We start from the raw sequence: 27,469 nt of genomic DNA on the forward strand, positions 1-27,469 counted from the left end.
ACATCTGCCGTCCGTCTCAAACACCTCTCTTAAACCAGTGAAGTGCCTCTCGTTTTTTCATGATAAAGAAACGATCCACCCAAAATTAAAATTCTGTTATTATTTACTCACTGTTATGCCATTCCATATCTATCTATCTATCTATCTATCTATCTATCTATCTATCTATCTATCTATCTATCTATCTATCTATCTATCTATCAGGATCATGCAGTTCTTGAGAACTCTCAATATATAACAGTTAACAGCTCCAGAAATATTATCGGTGAATAAGAACTTAGTCATCCAGACAGGATGTCACAAATCCAAAGAATATGATCTTGCTATATCATCAAGTATAAACAGTAAGCAGCGTTAATAGTCTACCAATGTAACTTTTGAGCTTGTAAACTTTGTGGCAGGACGTTACAGTTTGTTGTGTCCTCATTCCTATATATAAAGTACTCTGTTAATAGGGTGTCTTTATGGGATAACAGTGTATTTAGGGAGTGAGCTATTGATATGAGGTTAATTTAAGAGCCTTGGTGACTGACACACATTGGTTTTGAAAGTCTCATGTCTACGTCCATAAATGGATTTGTAATAGTGAATATTACTTAAAATGTAACAGTACTTTACACCAAATTTGTGCACTATGAAAGAATTTATGAAAGTAATATGAATCTACTTTTGGGTTCTAACATATAGTCAAAACTGTGACTCAATTGTGATTCATTCATTGAGAATATTACATTTCTTGGACAAATTTTACTACAGGTATGTATTTCGTAAGTTCTTAAATTAACTGACAAAAATAAAGACATTAAATAAATTGTGAAGCAAATAAATAAAAAGTCAGTTGTTTATTTGCTTACCTGCACTGTAAGTGCTTATTAGGTGCCCTATAGATTTGTATAATTGTCAGACAGTGCTTTGGTGGCTTGTTTTGAACCAAACAGTCAAGTGTGTGTCTGTGAAATGCATTTACATGCCTTTGTGGATATGAAAATGATGTATGTGTGTCTTTGATGTGGTGTGGGCACATGGATGCTACACACCCCAGAGCTCTCTCTCTCACTCACCGTGTCTCTCTCTCTTGCTGTGTAACCTGAGCTAGGGGCCAAATTTAGCGGTGCTCAGTAAGCGGTCAGGGCCCGAGACAGATGGGACAGCAGGCCACTCTGCAGCCACTCTAACCGGCTCACCTCAGAGCACTCGGCAAAACAAGACAAAAGAAACATAGGACAGAGAAAAGACCCACAACTTCCTGAAGAAAGAAACACATCTTTTGTAATTTTCTGGCATAGAGAACTTCAGAAAAACTGGAACCTGACGGGGACGGATATTTGCAAAAACTTACTTAAGGTAACTGGCTCTTTTATATATATATATATATATATATATATACATAATGTCATTGACTTTTTGCTTTTGTCTGTAAGTAGAAGATTCCATGTGAGTTGATTCATTCTGAAACTATAAATTCAAGTAAATTATATTATTAGATTCAGAACTGCTCTCAATGAATAGTCATCTGAGATAATTGGTTTCAGCTTTAAATTCACTTCACTATTTCATTCAATTTCATCCAGCATTAGATTAATTATTCTACATTTTTACAAATAATTCTGATAAGGAGCATTCTACTGTTTGTGTCAGAGATGGAAAAACAAGCATGTCAGTCTGTCAGTCTTGGCTTTCACAATTGTTTGGCATGTCACATTCATATTCCGCTATCTATAATTCATCAATACAGAATAAAGAGGCCATAATTTCCACATGAATAATGTAGAAGCAGTGTGTGCGCGCGTGCTTATATGTAAAAAAAAAAAAAAGGACTCTTGGTGGGGAGGTGGTTGCTGCTATGAAATGCAGCCCTTGAGGATTAAAAATAACAACAGCTGGCCTTCAGGACGCCATGACGGGAGAAAGTCACACTGTCACGTCTCTTCGAATACACACATGCCCGCACACCTTTACATGCAACACCTGGTCACTTTACATAAACATTTGTAAACAATGTCGGCTATAACAAAACCTGGAGACAGGGTTATTATACAGCACTGTATGGCATCAATTAATAGGCCATAAATAATAAATATACACGTGTAAACAAACATTTACAGTGGAAATGTAGTCATAAAGTTAGCAGGGACACATTAATGTGTCTCAGACATGTGCATGGAGCGTTCACACACACAAGCCAGTACCCCGTTCTGCACGTATTCAGAGCTGACTTGTGTTTTCTCAGAGACCTGATCTGTTGGTTGAAGGGTTTCGCTATGCTGCAGACACTGTCTCATATTAATGTTTCACCAATGTGTGGTATGTCAGACCAAATGTGGCATGTCTTTCCCTGAATTATGGTGAAGGATCCTCTCCAGAGGTTATTGAGGATACCATCATTCACTGTCAGATTTAAATGTGTTTTTCCAAAAATAGGGTCATGAAGTCATTTATAAATTAAAACAGCAACTTTCTATAAGTTCTAAAACATTCATTTACTTCTATTCATCAACATCTGTACTTGTGAAGTTCAGGATATTATATATTTAATAAGTTCCCTCTTTTTAAGTTTACCTGTTGTGCAACATCCTGCCTATTAAGATCCCTTCATCTGATTGGGTTTGGAAGGCAGCATAGATGCATCCTTCGGTGTCTATGATATCCAACAATACTGTGTCTGAATTTAGGAGGTTGGATGAAATATTTTATTTATTTATTTTAATTTAGACTCAAGTTAGACCAGACATTGTATTCAGTAAATCTGTTTTCAATCATAAAGCATGGCATTATGGAACCTTAAAAGCCTTCTTTAAACCTACACAACCTACCATCATACACAAAATACTGTTATGTATTTATACACAATGTTTTATTTATGTTTACATGAAAATTATGTACATATAAATAAGTAATGTCATTATTTTTATTCAAACCGTTCAAAAGTTGTCCGTAAGACTTTTTGATGTTTTTGAAATAAGTCTCTCATGCTCACCGAGGCTGCATTTATTTGATCAAATGTACAGCAAAAATAAAAAATAACAGCTTCCTATTTTAATATGTTTTAAAATGTAATTTATTCCTGTGGTGGGCAAAGCTGAATTTTCAGCAACCATTACTCCAGGTCGGGGTGAAGGCACTGGAAAAATAGATATAGATTGATGTAGGGACAGTGGAGAGAAGGGAATAGACAAGGGAATAAAAGAGATAAAGTCAGCATGAGTGTTAAATGGCACTCATGCCTTGTTGGGCCTCATGACGAGCCTTTGTTAATGCCGGACAGCTGTGCCCAAAATATGCCAGCCTGAGTCATCATACGACAACTGCCCATGATCAGACTCCAGTGTGAGTGTGTTTATACTAATTTAAGTGCATGAATGTGGTATATATTGCAGAAATTGCTTGTCTTTAGGACTATGATTCTGATATTCCTGATCTTTATAAAAAAAAAAAAAATAAAATAAAATAAAATAATAGGGTGTGCAATTTTTTCTCACCTTTCTCTTTGGTGATTTGCGTATTGCAGGATGCAGGACGGGAGCTGGAATGACACACTCCCCCTCTCTCTGCTGATGAAAGAGGCATGTCCTTCAGGGGGCGTGTCCTTGGAGGGGGATGGGGGCATGCTTTCGTTGCCACCTCTTGATGGCGAGGTTTACTTGGACTCAATGGCTGAGCTAGAGAGTGGGGACGGGGACTTTCCAGAACTTTCTGCTTTCCTGAGCCAGGACGAGATCAGCCTCAGTCTGGACCTGGCTCGAGAAGCCATGAGTGACGCAGGTGACCCAAATGACCAAGATGAACCCCCCGTTCCTACAGAGCACCTGCCTCTTTACTCAGAAACCAAAGACCCCCCTCTCCCAGATTCTGCATCTCAGTCAACTGACGCCACATCAGGTAAAGTCACATTCAATCAGAGCAGGCCGCTCAGCAGGCCTAACCAGCCCTGCACTGCTCCTGAATCACCCGAAAAGTTTGTCTGCAAAAAATCCATCACACCAGTATATAAGCAGGACCGTCCCCGGCTAGTTCACGGAGGTCTGGAGCTCAACGAACGAGCTGCTTCAGCTACCGAGTTCTGCAGCCGAGCTGCTACCTTCATTGAGGAGCTCTCTTCCATCTTTAAAGGCTCCACACGTGTGGATCAGCAATGTGATGAAGACTCCTCTTCACCCGACAGTGGCTACTTGTCTCCAAGGAGCCAGCGGCTGGCCATGCAGCAGGCTCAGCCACCTTCATCCTCTTCATCATCCTCTGAGCCCCAGCAGGAAGGTACGCACCAGGTTCGGGCTGATGCTGGGTCAGATGAGCATCAGGGCCGAGGAGTTAGTCTAGATGGACCCATGAGTCCTCCACACTTCACCCAGAAACTCAAGAGCCAGGAGGTGGCAGAAGGAAGCCCTATTCGCCTTGAATGCAGAGTGACTGGAAACCCCCTTCCACTAGTCAGGTAAGATAACCTGGTTTATGCTACTATTGCCAGTACCCCTTAACATTGGGTTGTGTTGTTGTCAAAAACGTACCTAATAGGTTCTATGAAAGAGGACATTGTGGAATATCAGTATTGAAGTTTGTGTGGCTTAGTTTACTATAGAGTGCAACAACAAGTGCCTGCCCACTTTTACAGAAGTGTTTTTGCCGTTCATTTTTTCATAGGGATTTAAAAAAAAAAGTCTTTGTGAAAGAATTAATAGCCATGAACCAGCTACAAGGTGAATCACAACATTACAACATTCCTGTTTCAAATCAAAATTTTGATTTGAAGCATAAAAGTATTTGAAAATGTCAAGTCACATTTTCCTGTGTCTATCAGAAGATGGCATTCACAGCAATCAGTGGACTATATTATTGGAATATGAAATAGTGAATGAGGTTATGGGGGCTATGTCATTTGCAGTGCTTCATGGGAGTGGGTGGACACTAAAGTGTTCTACTGGCGTAATTTGCTTGTTGCAATTCTTTGATTGTTGAAGAATTAACAACAATTAACAACCTCGTAGCTTACAGTAGGTCTAGTTTATAAGTAACTGTTCAAGATCAATCCTGGAGAATATGAACAGGATTTTTACTACCGGAACCCAACTGTCATGATGTCAATTAGTAGGCTGACCTAGAATGCTAATTTATGCTTTTTAAAGCGCAAAGTGGTTTCAAAATTCTTGTTTGTGGTAATTTGTTGTGGTAATTATTGTGGTAATTTTGTGTAATTTCTGTAATTGGAAAGTTTCTTGAAGTTGCATTAATATGAAATAAAATTTAAAAAATAAAATTCTCAGGGGAATCTATGGCTTGTAAATGCCATTCTCTCTATTCTCAGCTTTGCTGCACTGACGAAACGTGGTGGGTATAAAATATAACTAAATTGTGTCATATGAGGAAAACTTTAGGAACTTTTCGCCTGTGTAAGAGAGAAACTTGCTGTTCCTGTCATAGATTGCTTGCTATTATAATAATCTGTGTTGTTTACTGTGTGAATGAGATCTTACTGTAAGTTATGAGAGCACTTCTGCTTGGTGATTCAGGAATTTGATATTTTTTTCCTGCCAGCACTGGAAAGTTAACAAACAAACAGATGCTATTTTTAGTGATACCACTGCAGTCTTGCTGGTGCGGCGCCAAACTCAGTCCCTCCTGCATGTGATTCCTCAGTGCTGTGTAACCTCAGATTAATTCCTGCAAATGTTCCAGAGGAACACAAACACAAAGGGAGTGTGTGAATTATTCATTTGACTTTCAGGAGAGTTGACTTTTATGCACGTTTGTGCAGTATAAAAATAAAGTGACAATGACAGTACTTATATTTTGTAGATTTACTGTCCAGTACATATAATAAGACATACAAGACCTTTTGTTTTGACATCCTTTGGGGGGTTCAAGTGTTAATTAGTGGAATGAGAGCCCTTCCAAATCCCCATAATTCAGGCACTGAACATAAACTTATCAATGGCTCTACTTTCTATAAATTTAAGCTCACTAGGCAACTTACCATTTATTTGTTGATGCTCTAAACAACTCAGATATCATACTAGATCTACCATATTTTCTCCATTTGGACATTGCATTATTGAAATTCATCATTGTTTATTAATTGTTTATTAATTTATGCTTCCAGTGTGTACATTATTGAGATGGTTGCACTAATAAGCAGAGATCAGCGGAGATCATCTGAGAGAGCATGTTATGTGTGTGCGGATGTTTCAGAGATATTCTTGATGGTGAACCGCTACTTGAGAGGGATGTTCCACATTGTGTGTGGGCATAGTGTCCAATGTGGAAATTAGTGGTGGAAGACAGATCACAGAATGTCTGTGTGGTCCCATTACCCACCTTAAGAATCATGTTGGTGCAGCTGCTGTTTGAGTGGGGATGTTTACTTGCATTTAGTAGACGTTTTCATTCCAGTAACTGCTGGTGTCTTGGAGCTCAGTGTGTCTTGCAAAGAAGTGATGAGGACTGTGAACTCTCCAGCTCTTTTGTTAATCTGCTAGCTCTATCCCTCTCATTAAAATTAAAAGTGCAACTCAACACCTTCCCTTAGTGGTTTTAAAAGGTCATTTTCATTACAGCTGATCCCTCCAATCCATTGAAATATTCTTAGAACAACCAGTCGCTATCAGTCAGATGGTTTCCTTAATGTAATGCCTATTGGCATAGTTTACTTGCGTACAAGTCTGTTGTTGTTGTTGTGGTTTCCACTGTTCAAAATCCCCGTGGATATTCAGAAGTGGAAATAAACAGATACTTACAAAAGCCTTGTGGAGTAAGCAGTGGCTAATCAGCTTTTAAAATAGAATCTTTAAATAAATAAAAAAACAAAACTCAGATATACAACTAAAATTTGAGACCTGAAATGAACAAAGAATGGGACAGGATAGAATCCAAGATTTTTTTTTTTTTTTTGTCTTTAATGTGTGTAACTTTATTTCTGAAGTATCTTGCTTGGACATTCGTCTAACTTTTTTATATTTTACTACTTGTTTCATAATGTTGACCAGCACCTGTATATATATATATATATATATATATATATATATATCCTCATGTCATTCCAAATTTGTATTAGCCTACTTTATTTCTTCTGTGGAACACTAAATGATGAATAAACTGAATTTTCATTTTGGATGATGTATCAATGAAATTATGAATGTAGTGTTAATTAGTGGAATGAGAGCCCTTCCAAATCCCCATAATTCAGGCACTGAACATAAACTTATCAATGGCTCTACTTTCTATAAATTTAAGCTCACTAGGCAACTTACCATTTATTTGTTGATGCTCTAAACAACTCAGATATCATACTAGATCTACCATATTTTCTCCATTTGGGCATTGCATTATTGAAATTCATCATTGTTTATTAATTGTTTATTAATTTATGCTTCCAGTGTATACATTATTGAGATGGTTGCACTAATAAGCAGAGACTTCAAAAACAAGCAGGCAACTAGATTTCTTTTTCAACAAATTTCAGATTTTCAATTAATTGAATATTTACAGTGTGAAAACCATAATTGCTTATGACGATGTATTTCTGATGTTTTTAATTATTAAATGTTCTATTTTCTATTTATACTATTTAAAGTCAATTGATGGAGTTGATTGTTTATTTAAACTGTAGGCTAGAATAACAGTGATAAATGAATAATCCTAGATAATTCTTGCCTTAGTCACGGATGTGTAGTGTGATGTACTAGTGAATATGATGTTTTGTGTTGTGAAACTTGTCTAGTAGTTAAAAAGGTAATGTTTTAATGATTGTGGTGATTCAGCATTGGCTGATGAGTGGTGATGTTGACATGGTTGGTGATTTGAAAAGTGGGTGGAGGGACGTAATTGCTTTAAACACTGAGGAAGGCTTGGTAGCCGAAATGGTAATGATTGTAAAATAAAACGAAAAAGAAGATTGTTCTCGTGAGTGCGGATCATTAATTCTTTTACAAAGATTTTCAGTTAGTAACACAATAACACGCACGCACACACACACACACACACACACACACACACACACACATTTGTTTTTGTGAATTGTGGGGACATTCCATAGGCTTAATGGTTTTTATACTGTACAAACCGTATTTTCTATTGCCCTACACCGACCCTACACCTAAACCTACCCCTTACAGGAAACTTTGTGCTTTTTTACTTTCTCAAAAAAACTCATTCTGTATGATTTATAAGCCTTTTGGAATATGGGAACATGGGGAAATGTCCTCATGAATCACCTTCTCCTTGTAATACCTATGTCACAAATTTGTGTCCTCATATGTCACAAACACACACACACACACACACTCACACACACTATTATGTCAAATGAAGACCCCATTACTTGACAGACAAACCTGGTGACAATTAACAAATGTAAAACAAGTGATATACTAAATGTTAATTTGATTATGCGTTGATGATACATGGCATGAAACTGGTTTTGGTTTTGCTGTAGTAAACAGCATAGTTCACTAGCTTTAATCCAGCTCTAACCAGAATAAACCAGCCTGGATCAGCATGGAAAGTCAGTTTAGCCTGCTCTTACCAGTTGTTATTTTAGAATTGATGATGAACTGAGGGAAAAAGTATAGCAATAATTTAACCCAGTGTAAAAGCAGGGTCAAATTTTCAAGTTAAGAATTTTGAGGTTTATAGCCTGGCTTCAGATGTTTAATGTTCTGTTAGTTTGAGTACATAAACACTGCATGCTCTGATCTGTACAACACACACTGTTTTCCACCCCAGCAACAGGAGGTTTGACGTAGAGCTGGAGAGGGGCAACAGTAAACGGGGATTTCTGCCCACGTGGGGTTGCATAATGAAAGGGGACAGACACACACTTGGACACCACGGACGTGGTGGTTGCACACTGGAAATGCTAAGCCTCATCCTTCTCCCTCTGCCACTGCAACCGGGCCTCATCCTGTCAATATAAATAGGCCTCCGGCCGGCATGGCGGAGCCGGGCTTTGGAATGCTATCTATGCCATGACTTGACACTTTCCATATGGCTTTACTTTCTCCACCTTTCTACACCTTCTTAGGGAATATGTAAGTGTTGGAAAGAGAGAGAGAGAGCACATAGAATAGCTCCACATGGAGATATAGCATGTGGCCTGCCATTTATCTAAGTTTGACTGACGGTGTGGTTTTCGGCCTCTAGGTGGAAGTGTTGCATCTCAGGTTCGAGTCAGATTGCTCAAAACAAGGCATAGTTTATAAACTAATCTCATAGCAGACACTACAGAGACCCTTGGTATAAATACTATAGTGATTACATACAGGTGTTACGTAACCCAGGGTTATATTTATTGAGACATGTTTTTCATGGACAGGAGGCAGAGAGAGCAGCTTGAGGTTTCTGGAAACATGAGGGAGACTTAAATTTCCCTGTGGAAAATACTAAAGGCATGTTCACACTAAGGAGATGAACAGTAGGCTACTGTAGATAAAATCATCTATAAAAAAATATCTATAAATAAAACATCTATAAATAAATCATTCTAATTATATGTGAATAATGAAGTTCACATCACAACTATAACAATAACAACACAGAGGAATGATATCCAGTTGATGAATGATATTATACAAATTTTAACAGCCAATCAGAATCCACTTGACTTTAAAGAAAACAAAACATTATTGTCTGTTGGTGTGGACAGTAATATCTTTATCCATATAGATATCTTTATTGTTATTGTTTGTTTAAACACTTAAGTTTACCTGCAGTATAACAAATGTGAGCCATTTCCCAATTTATGATAATATTATTCAAAAATCATACATTCCTCATCAATAGTGACATTAAAAAACATTCTATGTGCATTGTGCACAAGTAGTGGGCTACTCCAAATATAATTTTTATATCAGTAAGTTTCCAGCAATATGTCAGTAAATATGTTAATATGGATTTGAACTATACTTAGTATAAAATAAATGTATTTAAAATATATTACTTTTTTACTTGGGTACTGATTATTGTTTTTGTCTTGTTTTTCAGTGAACATCTTTTAAACAAACGAGAAGCTAAACTGAATAAAATGTATGTTTACCTTTTTTTCTTTTTCTTTTTCTTTTTTTTTTTTTACACATTTAATCTTATTTTAGGGATGTTTTGTACTGGGCAACAAGATTAGAATACTGATAAAGAAAATTATTATTATTATTTTTTTCATGAGGAGTTGAAGGGGACATTACAGTTGGGATAGTCTTTTTGTTGGGTCCATCTCTATGATCTCACAATTCCGTTTCTTTACACGTATTGTGTAAAAATGGAAATTGTGACAGAGAAAATAGAGTGTGTCACTAGTTTCCACCTTACAACAGTAGACAGTTGTTTAATATGTAGGCCTACACTGAATTGCAGTGTATCTATTGCAACTACTGCATCAGATACATGCATATTCTTGCCTCTGTCTTTTGATTTGTTACTTGAAGGGCAAATGGCAATGAATCACACTGAATGGATATCTATGTAACCTGATAATATACTTACAACAATACTCAATACACAGAGTACGGTATTATATCACTTTTATAATTACTATATAGTGTCTTCTGGCTGATACAGATGTCAAATGTGAATTTTATGTGCTTAATTCATTTATTTTTGTAGCTCCCGATCATTTTCACACAGTCATGGGTGTGAAGACATTCTCACGCACCCTTTTGGGATTAAATCGTGTGTGACGAAACAGCGCCAGTTTCTTTTGCGTCTACTGAATGTGTAAGTGACATCATCAACTTGTGTCAAGCTCCAGTCTGAGTACATCAGAGTTGACTGACAACATTTTGCATCAGTGAGCTAATGTTGTGCTTTAAGCATTCATCTTTTACTGTGAAACATAATTGATCCATGACTGACTGACTGACTGATCCAAACATAAAGCTTTTTTTTTTTTTTTTTTCACAGGTAGGATAAACAATATACAGTAGCCTACAATATAGACCCACTGTATAGGAAAATTTCCTTCAGAATACATTTGATTTTTCAACTTTAAGGCTTATGCTTGTGTGAAATCGACCTTCACGGGAAGTTAGTTTGGCTGACTGCTTGCTCGACTTGTCTTTTAGTGATCCTTCCTGACCAGGGCAGTGACCGGGTGACATTATCTCTGGTAGAGAGGAGTGTATCTTCCTTGTTCACATTCTTTCATTTAAACCGTTAGCCCCAATCAATTTGCAGGTGTGGAGAGGCAAGGTGTTAGATAAACATTGGCTTTGGCAGAGAGGTAAATAGTACCCAGGCTTATGGAGGCATCTCTATAGATTTATGCATCTAAGAATGAAGCCCAGAGAGCTCTCAGAGTAGAACATATGCGTTTGTTTATGTGTGTGTGCAGGTGAGAATCAGCACATGTGTCATGAAGCCTTTATCTTTTCACATAGACATTTGGGTGATTCTTTCATTTCGTTTTGTGTGTGTGTGTGTGTGTGTGTGTGTCTGTGTGTGTGTGTGTGTGTGTGTGTATGTGTATGTGTATGTGTATGTGTATGTGTATGTGTATGTGTATGTGTATGTGTATGTATGTATGTGTGTGTGTGTGTGTGTGTGTGTGTGTTTCCGCCACAGAATTTCACATCTGTTCCTCAGTATTGTCTTTAGGGCAGTCCAGTCATATGAGATGTTACACAATCACTTTGGTATTTATAATCATATTAAGACTTCATTCTTCATTTTCATCAAATTTTTCATTTACCCATTTAATTATCGGTCTGGTTGATCACAATGTCTGCGTGGGAAGATTACTCGTCTTGGGTGGATAATGGACATACAGTATAAACTGTGTAAATATGGTGTTTTTTCGAGATATCTTAGTTGTGGAAAAGTTTAAATTCACACAACACAGCCTATTCAGTAAACTTATATATATATATATATATATATATAAACTACTCCAGATGATATTCAGTGTACCATAATGTAGCCTGGGCTGTTTTAAGATGAACATTTTTGAGATGAAATTTTTATCTTCTAGTTTAATGGACAGTTTTTAGGTCAATGTAGATGTGCTTTATGACTCTCAGTATATGCATTTTAAGGTCATTTACAGGAGGCAAACTTGAAAGTCCAGAAATGCAATTAAAAATCTAAAATCTAAAAATTTCTAAAAATCACCACCTCAAAAATGTGCATAAGTGACTTTTATAATAAGCAGCTTCCTAAAACACATTTAAGAGGAAAGAACAATAGACATACACCATTAATATCAATTAATGGGAAAAGGCCTATCAAATATCTTTCTAACTAAAAAACATACAAATGCATAATTTTGTATAGGTGAATTTATTCATGTTCATTTAAATAATTTCTATTTTTCCTATTTTTGCATTCTGTTTTCATAACACTAATTTGGTGTTTGAGCATGTGAATTTTTGTGTAGGTAATAATGTTTCTGAGTCTGGGTTATTGTCAGTGGTGTGCATGGCCTCATTTGTCATTCCTGTTATCTAAACTGTTGTTTAACACTATCTTTTTTGATGGATCATAAATGTTGCCAGGCATATCTTTATGTATCACATGGATGTCAACACTGAGACTTAACGTTATCAGCCAAGGTGGTGTGCATAAGTGTCAACATGACTGCATGTTTATCTCCTAATAGCAAATAAAATATCACTTGTTTGTGAGCATGTTTACACTCCACACCTTGATTTTTTTTTTTTAAGAACATTATTGCAGGAAATTTCTGTGGAAAGAGTAAACAAATACAGGATATAACAAACACCATAAGTCGCACACAAACATATATACACACACAGCAGGAGGACGAGGTTCTCATTATAATAAAACTAATTGGAAACAAAGTGATGTGGAAGTTATGTTCACCCATGGGAGCAGCCTTACAATGAGTGTGTGAGCATGTGTGTGTATTCATTACTTCTCCGGTTAATGGCTCTTTCGCATTTTATCACTTGTTTCCCTTGGGCATGTTCTTTGATGAGGTTGCCAGATCTTAGCAGGAGATCCTCCCTCGAACTTCTAAAAATGCCCCTTGCAGTCGCTCTCAATAACAAGCTCAGGTTTCCGTGCCAAGCATTTCCCCCTTCACCCCATCCTCAAGAGAAAGACTGTAAATGAATATGAAAGCAACATCTAAACTTTTAAATAGAAACAACATTTCTTCTGGTGATTGTTCTGTTCTTTCCTAATACCTCAATGTTATTCTATTTCCTTTAGCTCATTCTTATAACATTTACTGTATATGAGGCATTGCAGCACTTTTTGCTGTTTTATGTTTTGAACAGTAGAAGATATTTAAAATGAAAATTTTAAGATATATATATATATATATATTTGCTTTCAGCAGAATCCTTGTTATAAGGGATATTTGGGGTCGGTAAGATTTTTTAAACATTTTTTAAATAAGCCACTTATGTTCACCAAGGCTGCATTTATCTAATCAAAATACTTTTTGGAGGATTCTTTGATTAATGGAAAGTTCAAAGAAGCTGCATTTGTCTGAAATAGAAATCTATTATAAATGTCTTTACTGTCACTTTTGATCAATTTAGTGCATCTTTGCTGAACAAAAGTATTAATTTTTTTAATATAAAGTCTTACTAACCCCAGACTTTTGAATGGTATAGTGTATTGTGTTTGAAGAACCTTTTGATCGTGTTGTTAAACCTTGAACACCTGGTACTCTCCTTGTTTACAATGTTTCTTCAAATGCTAATGGGACAGAACAGCATAGTAATGCATTATTGGTGTGTTTATTTGTACGAAATGTCCACAGTTGGAAAATTCCTCAAAAGGAAGTGCATCAGAACATACCTGAGGTGAAGAATCATTGATGGATGTTCTGTTACACAGAGCGAGAGACATAAGCAGAAGCTAGAGGGAGAGAGGGACGGAAAGAGACCAACATAAGAGTGAATAAGGATGTTTTTCCTTGTGCCAACATTCTTGGAATGAACCACAAGAGGACTTGTCATGCAAATAGAGCATTTTCCGACTAGAACTGGAATTTAAGAGGGGCTGAAAAAGAGCGAAGGGAGGAGAGTGACGGAGAAGCATGGATATGTAAGGAAGAATATTGCTTGGGAAAGAAGGTTGAGAGTGAGGAATTCTTGCTCGGAAACATTTTGGTTGGCAGCTAGAAGAACCACAAGTGTGTCATTGTGCTACACTGAACAAACATGCAGGCTTTGCTTTGGCGTTAACAGACCAACCAGCACTTGATGCTAAAATACTAAAAGACACACTCGTAGCTGTTAAATAGTGTGAGATCATAAAGACACCAGTGAAGAGTGATTATTATTTATTCTGTAACACAAAATATATATATTTCAAATTATAGCTGTTCTTTGTTCATCAAAAATGTTGTTTCCACAAAAATATGAAACAGCACAGCTATTTTCAACACTGATAATTTGCGCAGCGAATCAGAATATTAGAATGATTTCAAAAGGATCATGTGACACTGAAGACTGGAGTAATGACTACTGAAAATTCAGCTTTGCCATCACAGGAATACATTACTGTTTTTACTGTATTTTTGATCAAATAAATACAGCCGTGATGAGCATAAGGGACTTCTTCCAAAAAAATTAAAAAGAACCCCACACTTTTGAACAGCAGTGTGTATATATGAATATAAAGAAGTGATTATTCTGCTTTAAAAGTATCACAATATCACTATTTGATCTATGGGAAAGGTTAGGTTTCATACCTGCTCTTGTTTGGTTCGCGGTAGCTTGTAATTGTGATGTGATCTCATAAACATGAGTCTAAACAGCAATGGGTGACTCAAGTGTGTTTGTGTGATGCATTTGAAACATATGGATCAGAGATGAGTCAGTGAGGAAACATCTTCTCTCACACCCCTTTAGTACTGACCTCTGACCCTGTATCTATGTTATGTGAGTTAATCGCTGTCATGACCTCCAGGCTTTAAACGAGGAGTCTCAACACGTCTCCATAATGGAAATGCTGACTTGAATTTTGGCCTAAATCCCAAATGATTATGACTTAACATTGATTTTGTGATAACCCTGTGATGTGTTTGAACCATGTCATGTGCTTACAATGTTTCTGTTTTACCTGTACTAGGTGTCATTTGCCACATTACAGATTTTTCACCATAATGGTTTATTATAAGGTTAATGACAAACATTTTTGCATTGCTTGTTTCATGGGTTTGAAAAACTCAATAAACTCAAAAAACAAAACAAAAAAAACAATAATTTCAGGTAAATTAGCTTTTATTTTAAATATCTTATTGACCATATTTAGCATCTGCTGAGGTCTTTTTTCTCTCTTATATAATTTCTTGTTTTATGTTTTTTCCCTGCATGTTTATTTTTACATAAACTTGCTTTGTTCATATGCTTTATATATGTGTTTACAAAGTTTCCATCTGGTGCAGCCTCATCCAATCATATATTTTAAACAAAGCTTAAGCTGTCTTTCGTGTATGATGATCTTTAGCCTGCTGCAACGGGTATAGACTGTAGTTCAGAACAGTATCTGTGTTCGGCACAGGGCACTTAGACAGTGAGAGATTAACATTACTGTATGACGTAACCCTTAGCAACGGTGTTCCCATGAAGTGCTGTTGTGTTTTGTTTATGCCAAGATGACAGTGCAGTGTACAGCAGCCACCTGGGACTGAAAAACAATAAAAAAAAAAAGAGAAACACTTGATTACAGAGAAATGCAAACACAAACAATCATTGTAAGAGAGCTCATTTGAAAGGACAGCAAGCGTGTACACATTAGCTATAGTTACATGAAAAAGACAATGTAATAAATAATGCTCATGGGGTACTATGACTTTACTATGGCTCTTTGTTTGAATTTATTATTTTATTTAATAATAAATAACAAATTATATTCTGGCTAATAGTTATATTTATATATTATCTTTATATTGTTTCTATAATATACTTATATTCTGACTAATAAATATGTATATTTATTTTTTATCTTTGTTATTTCTGTAATATACATATTAATATTATATTTTGAATAGAATGCATATAAATATTTATTAGTCACAGTGTAATATAAACATAAACATTTATATTCTATCTTTATATTACTTCTATTATATACTTATATTCTGACTAATAAACATATATATTTTATTTTCTATCTTCTATAATATACAGTACATATATTTTATTTGAATAATATGATTATTTATTAGTCAGAATTATATATATAACTATATTCCATTTTATATTATTTCTATAATATGCAAAATGTATATGTATATTCTCGCTAATAATTATATTAATATATCTTTATATATAAAATATATGTAGTTCTATCATATTTTGACTAGTGTATTTGTTTTCTATCTTTATATCATTTCTATAATATACATATTTGTATAATAGTTTGACTAATAAATGTTTATTTATATTTTATTTTATATGCTTTACTATTTGTCTTATTCTTTCTTTATTTTAATATTTAAATTGACTAAACATTTCATAGAAATGTTTTAGAACATGTTTATATGGCAGTTTCATTCTCATAATTTTTATTTTTAACAAATATGAATTTATATGTAGAAATGTATATACACACACACATACACACACACACACACACACACACACACACACACACACACACACACACACACACACATACAGTACATACATAGTATATATATATATATATATATACATATAATCAAGTGTACATTTTGCTCTCCTTTTCCTTCCCCTGTGAGAACAATTTCCTGCTGATAGGAAGAGCAATTAAAGTCCTATAAGCTGACAGGCAAAATCAGCATCTTGTGTGCAGAACTGATAAGAGTAAATACTGCAGCCAGAATACTGCATAGTAATGATGACAGCAATGATGTCATGAGGACAGTCCTGATAAAACAGCGATATCCAAAGACTGCAGAGGAGCGTAAAGCTGCTGGTGTGAACGAGGCAAAGACGTGGGGAGAAGTCATAGGTCATGATAACAAGACCGAAAAGCCACCAAAGGATCCGTACTCACAGAGCTGCGCAAAACAGCACACACTTGTCAGCTAACTTCACACACTTGCTTACTTCTTACTCATGCGCACACTCACATGGACGACGTAAAGAACAGGTTGGTGTTAACAAGGACTCTGTCACTTTGGCATGCTAAAGTCTGTTTGCTAGCACACACATACGCACACTGACGTCCGAAAATATTCAGCGTTATCTTGGCTGATGGTCAGGGCATGTGGAACCTACCATGTATGGAATAAAGATGTTCACACACACTTTGGTAGCAGCATGTCTGGTGGATTCATGGGGTGTACCGTGAGGCAGAGCTTGATATGGCTGTTAAGCCTGAATGTGCCTGAATTCTTGAGTTTGGGCCAAGAGACTACAGCCTTTGAACCTTAACCTGCTATCAATTACATAGCTTATATAGTATCTCTCGTATCTGAAATAGTTTGCGTTTGTGTTTGTGGTGCAATTGTATTGATGTCTTTTGCATTCAGATTCGTTGGTGTGAAAAGCAGGTGATTGTGTTTATGGCTGGTTTATTGTGTGTGTACGTGTTTGTGTGTGCATGTGGATGCACGCAAGTGTACGTGGGTGTGTGCATGTCTGTGAATGAATGACCCTGCTTACACCTGGTATTAACATCTGTCTCTGTGATCCGATCACAAGTGGTAAGCCATAAATACAGGTGTTATGGGGTTCAAAATGTTTTGTTTTATTTTATTAACATGCAAGAACTCTTGTGTGACTGAGTTAGTCATGGCATTTGTCGATCCTCCCTCGACAAAATCTGAAATCAGGGGTCACTGATGCATTTGCGACGCATTTCACTGTCAGGTCGCAAAAAATAAATAAATAAATGTAAAACAATTTTTACAGTATATTTTATAATTATATTTGCTTTCTAAACACTGGTTGGAAATGATGTGATTAAGCAAATATTTTATTGGACTGACAGTTTTCAGAAATATAATTTCTACTGTATATTACAAAATTAAATATTTTACATTTATATTTAAACTCTGTGTATGATAGCTCATTAGAGAGGACAGCAAGAACATACACTTTAGCTACAGATACATGGATTGCAGTTAATATTGACATAATGATAATGATAATATAGAAGACAATATACTGATTAATGGCTGTGATTTTTAATATTTATGTTTATTTTTGTTATATTTATTAAACATATTTTTACAATATTTCTATAATATGTATATGAATATTTATTTGCCAGAATAATATAATATACATATTTATAGTATATCCTTATATTGTTTCTATAATATACATATTTATATTTATATTATATTCTGACTAGTAAATATTTAATTACCATCTTTTTATTTATTTCTATAATATACATATTCATTATATGTTCATATATAGTTATACAAGTAAATCGTCATATTTGGGGATCTGAGGAATCAAAAAGTTTGAAAATCCCTGTGTTAATTGTGTATATGGAAATTAGTTCATGAAAGTGTGTTTATATGTCTCCAGGTCATGCAGAAATATTTTAACAGAATATGTTGCCCTGCAGATTGTGACAGGATTACAGTCTGCCTATTAAACTGTCAAAAGACACAGACCTCTTCATCTGTCCAACTCCACATCTGGTCATTTTTCTCTCTCTCATTCTCTCTTTAATCTCTTTATATAAATCTGTGTAGCATATCACAGCACTCATTTGTCTTTCTTTCCTCATTTTTTTCTTTATCACACGCTCTTATCACGTCCCCATCCGTCTCTTTCTTGTTTTAACTGTCCCTTAAGAAAATTCTTTCCATGCTGCTCATAATTCCTCCCCTCTGTCTCTTTCCTCTTCTAATCTTCTTTCTCATCTCCGTCCATCTCTTCGGTTCTGTGGAGTTCGACCGTGAGGCGCCGAAGTTCTGCTGGTGATGTCACAGTCTCAGGGAGTTGTGTCTCTGAGCATTTGGTTTCGCCTGTTAAAACTGACCCTTGTGATATTACCGACTCTATAAACGTCTGCATCGAGGGAGGCAAGGGTCGGGGTCAACTGAATCATTCACTTATATAATGCCTTCGCTCACTGTGCAGGAACTTACTGGAGTCAAAAGTAGGCCACAGTTGCACGTGCAAAGACAGAAAGAGTCTGTATTGGCAGTGGTCCGATTATGACAGCTGAAGTCATCGAGCATGTACGTGAAGATTAATGTATTTTGGCATTTGTCAATGTGAAGATTTTTCCATTTCACATTGAATGGTGTCATGTTTAATAGTGTAACTGTAGATGATTGTACTTTTGCTCATTCATGAAACTGAGCTGTTCTTAAAGTACGATATGTGATCTATAAACCTGAGTGTGTCTTTTGAAGGAAAGCCATTAAATATAAAGTTGATTTAGATGTGGAGTGCCGCGTATGCTGGTGAATATCACTGATGGTTTTAGCAGTTTACGAGACAAGTCCAACACAAACCAGAAACTAAGCTTTAAACCCAATTTGTCTGAGAATTTAAAGGGATAGTTCATACAATAATAAGGAATGTGGACCACAAAAGATGCCACAGTGTTCACACAATGAAAGTCAGTTGGGTCCATTGTTGTTTTGGACTCCATTGACTTTCATTGTATGGACAAAAACAGTTCAGAATATCTTAGTGTTCAGAAGGAAAGCCATATAGGTTTGGAAAGACTTCAGGGTAAATGAAGACAGAAAAAAGAAGATAGGAAAAATTGTGAGGAGCATTATTTTTTTTTTTTTACATTTTAAGGAGTAAGTTGTATCACACAGTGTGACCGCAATAATCACAATGATCTTGCAGTGCATCTTTATATCTTGCTGTGTGACTTTTTTTTTTATCTCACAGTGTGACTTTATACCTTGTAATGTGGCTTTGTATCTCGAACTACAGCCTGAGTTATGGAAATGTTGGGACGTTTTTTAAATTTGAATAAAATGAAAACTAAAAGAATTTCAAATCACATGAGCCAATATTTTATCCACAATAGAACATAGAGAACATAACAAATGTTTAAACTGAGAAATTTTACAATTTTATGCTCAAAATGAGCTCATTTCAAATTTGATGCCTGCTACAGGTCTCAAAATAGTTGGGACGGGGGCATGTTTACCATGGTGTAGCATCTCCTCTTCTTTTCAAAACAATTTGAAGACATCTGGGCATCGAGGTTATGAGTTTCTGGAGTTTTGGTGTTGGAATTTGGTCCCATTCTTGCTTGATATAGGTTTCCAGCTGCTGAAGAGTTTGTGGTCGTCTTTGACGTATTTTTCGTTTAATGATGTTCTCTATAGGTGAAAGATCTGAACTGCAGACAGGCCAATTCAGCACCCGGACTCTTCTACTACGAAGCCATGCTGTTTTAATAGCTGCAGTATGTGGTTTTGCATTGTCCTGCTGAAATACACAAGGCCTTCCCTGAAATAGACGTCGTCTGGAGGGGAGCATATGTTGCTCTAAAGCCTTTATATACCTTTCAGCATTCATAGTGTCTTCCAAAACATGCAAGCTGCCCATACCGTATGCACTTATGCACCCCCATACCATCAGAGATGCTGGCTTTTGAACTGAATGCTGATAACACGCTGGAAGGTCTCCCTCCTCTTTAGCTCGGAGGACATTGCGTCCGTGATTTACAACAAGAATGTCAAATTTGGACTCGTCTGACCATAGAACACTTTTCCACTTTAAAACAGTCCATTTTAAATGAGCCTTGGCCCACAGGACACGACGGCGCTTCTGGACCATGTTCACATATGGCTTCCTTTTTGCATTATAGAGCTTTAGTTGGCATCTGCAGATGGCACGACGGATTGTGTTTACCGACAGTGGTTTCTGGAAGTATTCCTGGGCACATTTAGTAATGTCAATGATGGAATCATGCCGATGAGTGAGTCTGAGGGCCTGAAGACCACGGGCATCCAACAAAAATCTTCGGCTTTGTCCCTTACGCACAGAGATTTCTCCAGTTTCTCTGAATCTTTTGATGATGTTATGCACTGTAGATGATGAGGTTTGCAAAGCCTTTGCAATTTGATGTTGAGAAACATTGTTTTTAAAGTATTCCACAATCTTTTTCCACACTCTTTCACAGATTGGAGAGCCTCTGCCCATCTTTACTTCTGAGAGACTCTGCCTCTCTAAGACATCCCTTTTATAGCTAATCATGTTACAGACCTGATGTCTATTAACTTAATTAGTTGCTAGATGTTCTCCCAGCTGAATCTTTTAAAAATGTATTGCTTTTTCAGCCCTTTGTTGCCCTCATGCCAATTTTTTTGAGACCTATAGCAGGCATCAAATTTGAAATGAGCTCATTTAGTGGATAAAATTTCTCAGTTTAAACATTTGTTATGTTCTCTATGTTCTATTGCGAATAAAATATGGGCTCATGTGATTTGAAAGTCTTTTAGTTTTCATTTTATTCAAATTTAAAAAAAACGTCCCAACATTTCCGGAATTCAGGTTGTAAGACTTTGTCTCCAGTGTGACCTTATATCTTGCAGTGTGACCTTCTACTTCTCTTTCTGACTTTATATTGCGCTGTGTGACTTTATTTTGCAGTATGATTTTATATCTCACAGTTTGACGTTATATACTGTATCTCAGTTTGACATTATATCTCTAAGTGTGACTTTATATATCACAGTGTGACTTTATATCTCACAGTGTGACTTTATATCTTGCAATGTGGCTTTGTATCTCAAAGTATGACTTTGTCTCCAATGTAACCTTATATCTTGCAGGTGGATCTTCTACTTCTCTTTCTGACTTTATATTGCGCAGTGTGACTTTATTTTGCAGTATGATTTTAGATCTCACAGTTTGATGTTATATATCTCAGTTTGACATATCTCTCAGTCTGACTTTGTGTCTTACAGTGTGACTTTATATCTCACATGTGCAAATAAACAACGCTATCATGTGTGATTCATTCATAGTGAACTCCTTCTAGAGCCTGAGAAAGACTCAAACTTATGTTTCATATTTGTGAACACGATGTAAAGACACACATTAGCCTATTGTTAGAGAATGTTCTGGAAAGCTCTGAACCGTTTAGCAGATACAGTTCAACAGATGTCCAGAAGCAAAATGAGGCAAAACAAAGCCAGAAAGGGCTTCCTGCATGAGAAATGACATCAGTTGTGTCTCTGTCCTTGAACGGGTCTGTTTAACAGCAGTTAGAAGACCTCCATCAGATTTGGATCTGTATAATTTGTACATTGACTGTGTACTGTAAAACGGAGAGCATGTCAACTTTGTAGCTTATTCGTGCCTTTGGGCATATGTTGATTTGTGTTTTTTGGAAGCATTAGCTATTTCAAAAGCCAGATGAAATGAATGTGAGTTTGAGGCAGATGTCAGTGAGAGTTTGTGACCGTGTCTCTGCAGTCAATCTAGTTTTATTTTTTTCTTCAGCTTTTGATTTACAAACAAATGAAATATTATGAATACATATTTCAACCCCAACACACACAGTACAGGATGAAGGGTGATGTTTTGTGTCTGCAACACATTAATACAGGACAAGAGGAGGGAAACTACAGTATAAAATACACAATGTATCTGCTATATAAACTTAAAGGGAAACACAAAGGAACCTTTTTACCTGCGCAAAATCCAAAGAAACCTTTTGTACATTTAATATGAACTTCAGTGCTGGTCTTTGAACACAGTCTTTGTCTTTCTCAATGTTGTGTATGTATTTCACCATCACTGACTTCACTCAGTAGATGTTAGTCCTCATTAATCCTTGTATTTGGATTCATTTGTCAGATTAACGGTTTGTTTATTTAGGGTACAATGTTAGAGTGTTTGCTTAAGCATCTTAGTGCATCCGGACAGGACTAAAGTTTGTTTTAATTGGTGTTCTTTTCTTGGGGAAATGTAAAGTTTGCCATGGTGATTGGAAAAAGCATCCTGAGATGATGCTCAGATGAACTTTGAAAAACCTCTGGAACAGAAGGATGAGAGTCAGATGGATAGAAAAACATAACTTGCAATATTGCTTTTTTAAGGCGCTATGATATGTCTGAAAAAACATATATTTTATAGATTTTATGTGCTCATAAGGCATCTATACACTATTAAAGTCAACTTTATTGTCATTTTTAGTACATTACATTTTAGTACAGAAAATGGATAAAAACGAAACAAAGTTCACTAGATGCTGCTTCTGTGCTGTCTTTGCATTGTAAAGACTATCATTATGTCATACTTTTTGTGAGTGGATGCACAGAAGATCCAGAGCTTATTGAAAGTCAACAGAGGTTTGGTTCGCTTTGTTCTTTTGGTGGCTTGGTTCACACAGAGCTTTATTGTATTTACTTTGGGGACAAAATCGTTCCCAGAAGTTAGTTAAATCTGTCAAAACATCCCTTAGGTATGAAAGCCTGTTTCTGCCTCAGAGCAAAAGAAAAAGTAATTGCACAACATAACTTGCAGTATGACTATATCTTGGCAAGTTTGATTTTTTTTGCAAATGTGACTTTATTTCTCATATGTGACTTCATTTTTCATTACTTATTTATGGTTGTGTCTGAAAGCTTAGCATTTGTGCAGAAAGGTACCTCCCAATACTGATTTGCAGCATAATGGTTTAATGATCTGCAACAAAAAAGAGAAATTCTTGGTGATAACTAAAGGAAAGTTACTACATTACATTAAAGAAAAAGTTGACAAAAACATACATTTACACACAAACAACCACCGACTGCAATTTATTCATTACATTTTTTGCTCAACTGTCATGGAAATGAACACACAGGATAGTGAGCTATATCATAGGCTGTGAAGTATACATCTATGCTGCCTTCAAAAATCCTTCAGTCTATATCAATAGGCGAGAAGCGATCATAGGAAAGTCAACTTCACGGTACAGAAGCAGCATTTAGTGTGTCCAAAAGTGAACTGTGTTTTGTTTTTATCCATTTGCCATGCAACGTGCTAAAAATGACTATAAAGTTGACTTTGAATCCTACTTCCATATGCTGCCTGCAGAGGCAGCATTTTTCAGCTTTCTATATCTGACAGTGAGCTTTAGTTCTTATTTGAAACATCTCACAATTGAATTTTTATATTATTATTAGTTTTTTACTCTGAGGCTGAATTGTCTTCCATACTTTGGTGTCATCAATGGTAATAATTATTCATAAATAAAGCAAAAAATGTTTGTGTTTCCTCTATTTGTATCACTTCGTCCTGTTTCTAAAGGAATGGCTGTGAAACATGAGAACCTCCTTGGTCAGATAAATAAACACAGAGCAGGCACTGTTGAGGTGTGGGATGCAGAGTGCGTACATGCGAATGTGTTTGTAAAGGAGAAGGTAATCATGCAACCACACTTTAATGCTAGACTTCTTTCTAATAAAAGTGAGTGTAGGTGTGTGTGTGCATCATTCTGTTCTGTGTGCTGGTTTACAAATGCTTTGATACACAGATATGAGTGTGCGTCTCTTTGTATGTGTGTGTGTGTTTTTAGGGGTATGTGTACTTTCTGAGCTCTATGCAACAAGCTCCATAAATACCCCACCCAAATGTTCCACCTGTTTATGGACTGAATGACTGAGAGTTACTAACTCTCCATGAAGGTCTGCGAAATGTTACAATCTCAATATGCCACAACACGTTTAAACCTCACCCCAAATAAAGGATTAACTGTACTGTATACAACACAATTGTGTTATTGTGCAAATATAACATGCCTCTGCCGGTTCCAAAAAAAGTTATCAGTGATAAGATGGCCTGCCTGCTTATTTATCTGGTCTCTCACTGTCCCAGAATGCATAGATGAAACAGGTGAGAGCCATCTGTTTAGCTGAGACCAGGTGCCGTTAGCTCTGTTTTTAGCTCAATGCTAAGTGGGCTCTTCTATCCAATACTAAAATGTGCTATTTCTGTCTAGGCCTAAAGATTATTGAAACGCTGAATGTGTCCCATGCAACTGACACAATACTATACATTTTTATGGTTTGTTTTGTTTTGTATATTCTTTCAATCTGATACCTAAATGAATTGTTCAGCATTTGATTAATAATAATATTAATAATTAAAAAAAGAAACATGACAAAAATGATTGCAATACAACATTTCAAACTGAGCATAAGCACTGTTTGCAGACCATAATAATGTTTGCAACCTGTTTCATTGTGTTAATGTGTCATTGAGAGAGTGTTGGTAAGGTGCCCGTTGGACTGTGACCTGGGCATGCTGGCATGGGCAATAGCAGAGCTGAAGCAGCAAGAAATTGTTTTTCTGTGTTTGGCTATTGTGTGAGCTCAATAGAGTTCTAGAATAATACCCAGAATACACTGAGCCTAGCATACCAAAAAATTTGACTAAATGAGATGGCATATGCCTGATTTAATATGAGTTTTGGGTCATGTAAACAGTTTGTTCAGAGTATGATTCAAAAGTTTAGGGTCAGTAAGATATTTTTTTGTTTTTTAAAAAAGTATTATTCTGACCAAGGCCGCATTTATCAAAAATACAGAATAACAGTAACATTGAAAAATATTTTATGATTTAAATGAGCTGTATTCTTCAGCGATCATTTTAATATTCTCATTTTCTGCTCAAGAAACATTTCTTATTATTGATGTTGAACACGATCGAACAGTTATGCTGCTTAACAATTTTGTGTAAACCGTGACAGATGATTAATTTAAAGCATTAAGTCTATTTGAAAAATGTTGTTTTCATGTACACAGGAATATCCAATAGCTGTATGTAATGTATACGTGTGGTCAATGAGACCGATCATACTGTCCCTTTAAGAGATGTCCTCCATTCACCCCTGAAAGCCATATACTCAAATTTGAGTTGTTTCTCAATTTCTAAGAAATCTTGAATTCAATAGTTCCTGTGACATGGGAATGTTAATTTGAGGAGATGCAGGGCGAAGTCGACATTAGAGATTGAAGCGATTTGCAAAAGAGAGAATGAATAAGAGAAAAATAATGAGTGGGCTGGGCTTATGCCAAAGGGTTAGAGTGCCATTGAGTCTTTATTCCCAGTTACAGCGTGTCTTTCTCTCTCTCCTCATAATCTTGCATTACAACCTCCTGCTCCCTCCCTCTCTCTCTTCAGCTGTATGTGTGCTTCAGTCACAGTTCTACCCACAGTGGCAGAGTGTGTACATGTGTGAGTGATTGAAGGAGCTCTCAGACTTGTGTAGGCATTCAAAGGGAGTGTGTGAGCATTTCAGACAGACAAAATCTGCATGTTTAATGGCATTTTTGGATATACTTTAAGAAGCAAGTGAAGCACAGAGATCAGGTAAGTTCAACTGAACTTTGAACTCTGAAAAGTTGCTTTAGTTATCCTTTACCTCCTTCTGCTTCCATCAGCTTAAAAAACTACTACATTTACAATCAATTCTGTCAAAAGATTTAATTTAATTTAATTTATTTTATACCTTGAATTAATACAAAGCATTTATATTTGATATTTAACATTTTGACAAATAATTGTTGAATGTTTAAATTATTTATGTAAACAAGTGTTATAAAACTGTTTATCTGACACTCTTAAAATCTTATCTTCTGTATTATGCTTTTTATCTGAGACTATTTATTGACTATATCATATTTATCAGTGAAGATATGTTAATATGTTAATAAATGATGTGCTGAGCAATGCAATAAATTATTTTGTAGTATATGGTCTTATAGATCTTGATGCAGCATCAGCAGTTCGTTGTCATGACAGAGTAAATATTTATTAATTCAGTATTCCATAATGTTATTCACAATTTTATTTTATTTTTTTCTCTTTACATAAATTGTTTTATGTAAAATATTACAAAAATGAATATTTAAACAATTTAAACATATTTATCTGGTATATATTTAACTTCAGATGCAGCTTCTGTGCCACATTTGAGATGGCAAATATTCATATTGTTTATAATACAGTGTGACTGTGTGGAGTTTTTGTCAGACACAGGCTGGTAAATGTCATGAATACGGTGGGTTGCTGGCATGGTATCTGTGTGTGTGTGTGTGTATGTGTTTACAAGCACTTCATAATTCAGCTGCTGCAGATGCATCTATCAGTATTTCTATTTGGGGCATCTCTTGTGGTCTTCTCTCCATTCCTGTCTTCTTCCCTGTATTCCCTTCCTGGCCTCTGACCTTTAGCATCTGACCTGTGATGTCAATTGTAGCCAGGCGCAAAATGACTCCAGTGATTACGCTCAGAGACTTCAGCATTTGTCATGAACTTCGGGAATCGGCTTGCACACATGCACATACTCTAATTTATCTCGATAAGATTGTTCTGAAAGTTTCCATAGTTGTATTTCCTTTTTAAACTTTCATTGTAAGCTTTGTTTTTTAGTGGCAGACATGCATGTGACCCCCAACCCACCCCCATTTTCTCAGACTGTCTCCCAAAGCTGGTCAGTGTTTAATTCTGGCTCCAGACTTTGTTTCCTGTGTTTCTGAGGTGTTGTCTGGACTGATGTCATTGACATGAAGCATATTGTTTCAAAACACCTCCAACAGATTCAACAGATCCAGTTGAATCTCAGGTCTCTTGATATGCCAAGTTCAGGGGGA

General features: G+C 36.0%; 1 protein-coding gene across 5 annotated transcripts in view; it reads left to right on the plus strand.

The window, feature by feature from the left end:
* Positions 1-1,110: 1,110 nt before the first annotated feature.
* Positions 1,111-27,469, plus strand: part of palld (palladin, cytoskeletal associated protein) — an 82,248-nt gene continuing 55,889 nt past the window's right edge. For 3 of the 5 annotated variants that reach the window (XM_058756437.1, XM_058756439.1, XM_058756440.1), the window contains exons 1-2: positions 1,111-1,344; positions 3,509-4,432. In XM_058756437.1, coding sequence (XP_058612420.1) covers positions 3,510-4,432 — 923 coding nt within the window. In that variant the 5' untranslated portion in view covers positions 1,111-1,344; position 3,509. Of the gene's footprint in view, positions 1,345-3,508; positions 4,433-26,034; positions 26,187-27,469 lie in introns of those variants that run through there. The other 2 variants (XM_058756438.1, XM_058756441.1) reach the window with 2 other exon arrangements.

The sequence above is a fragment of the Onychostoma macrolepis genome, chromosome 20 (genome assembly GCF_012432095.1).
Source record: "Onychostoma macrolepis isolate SWU-2019 chromosome 20, ASM1243209v1, whole genome shotgun sequence".
NCBI classification, from domain to species: Eukaryota; Metazoa; Chordata; class Actinopteri; order Cypriniformes; family Cyprinidae; genus Onychostoma; species Onychostoma macrolepis.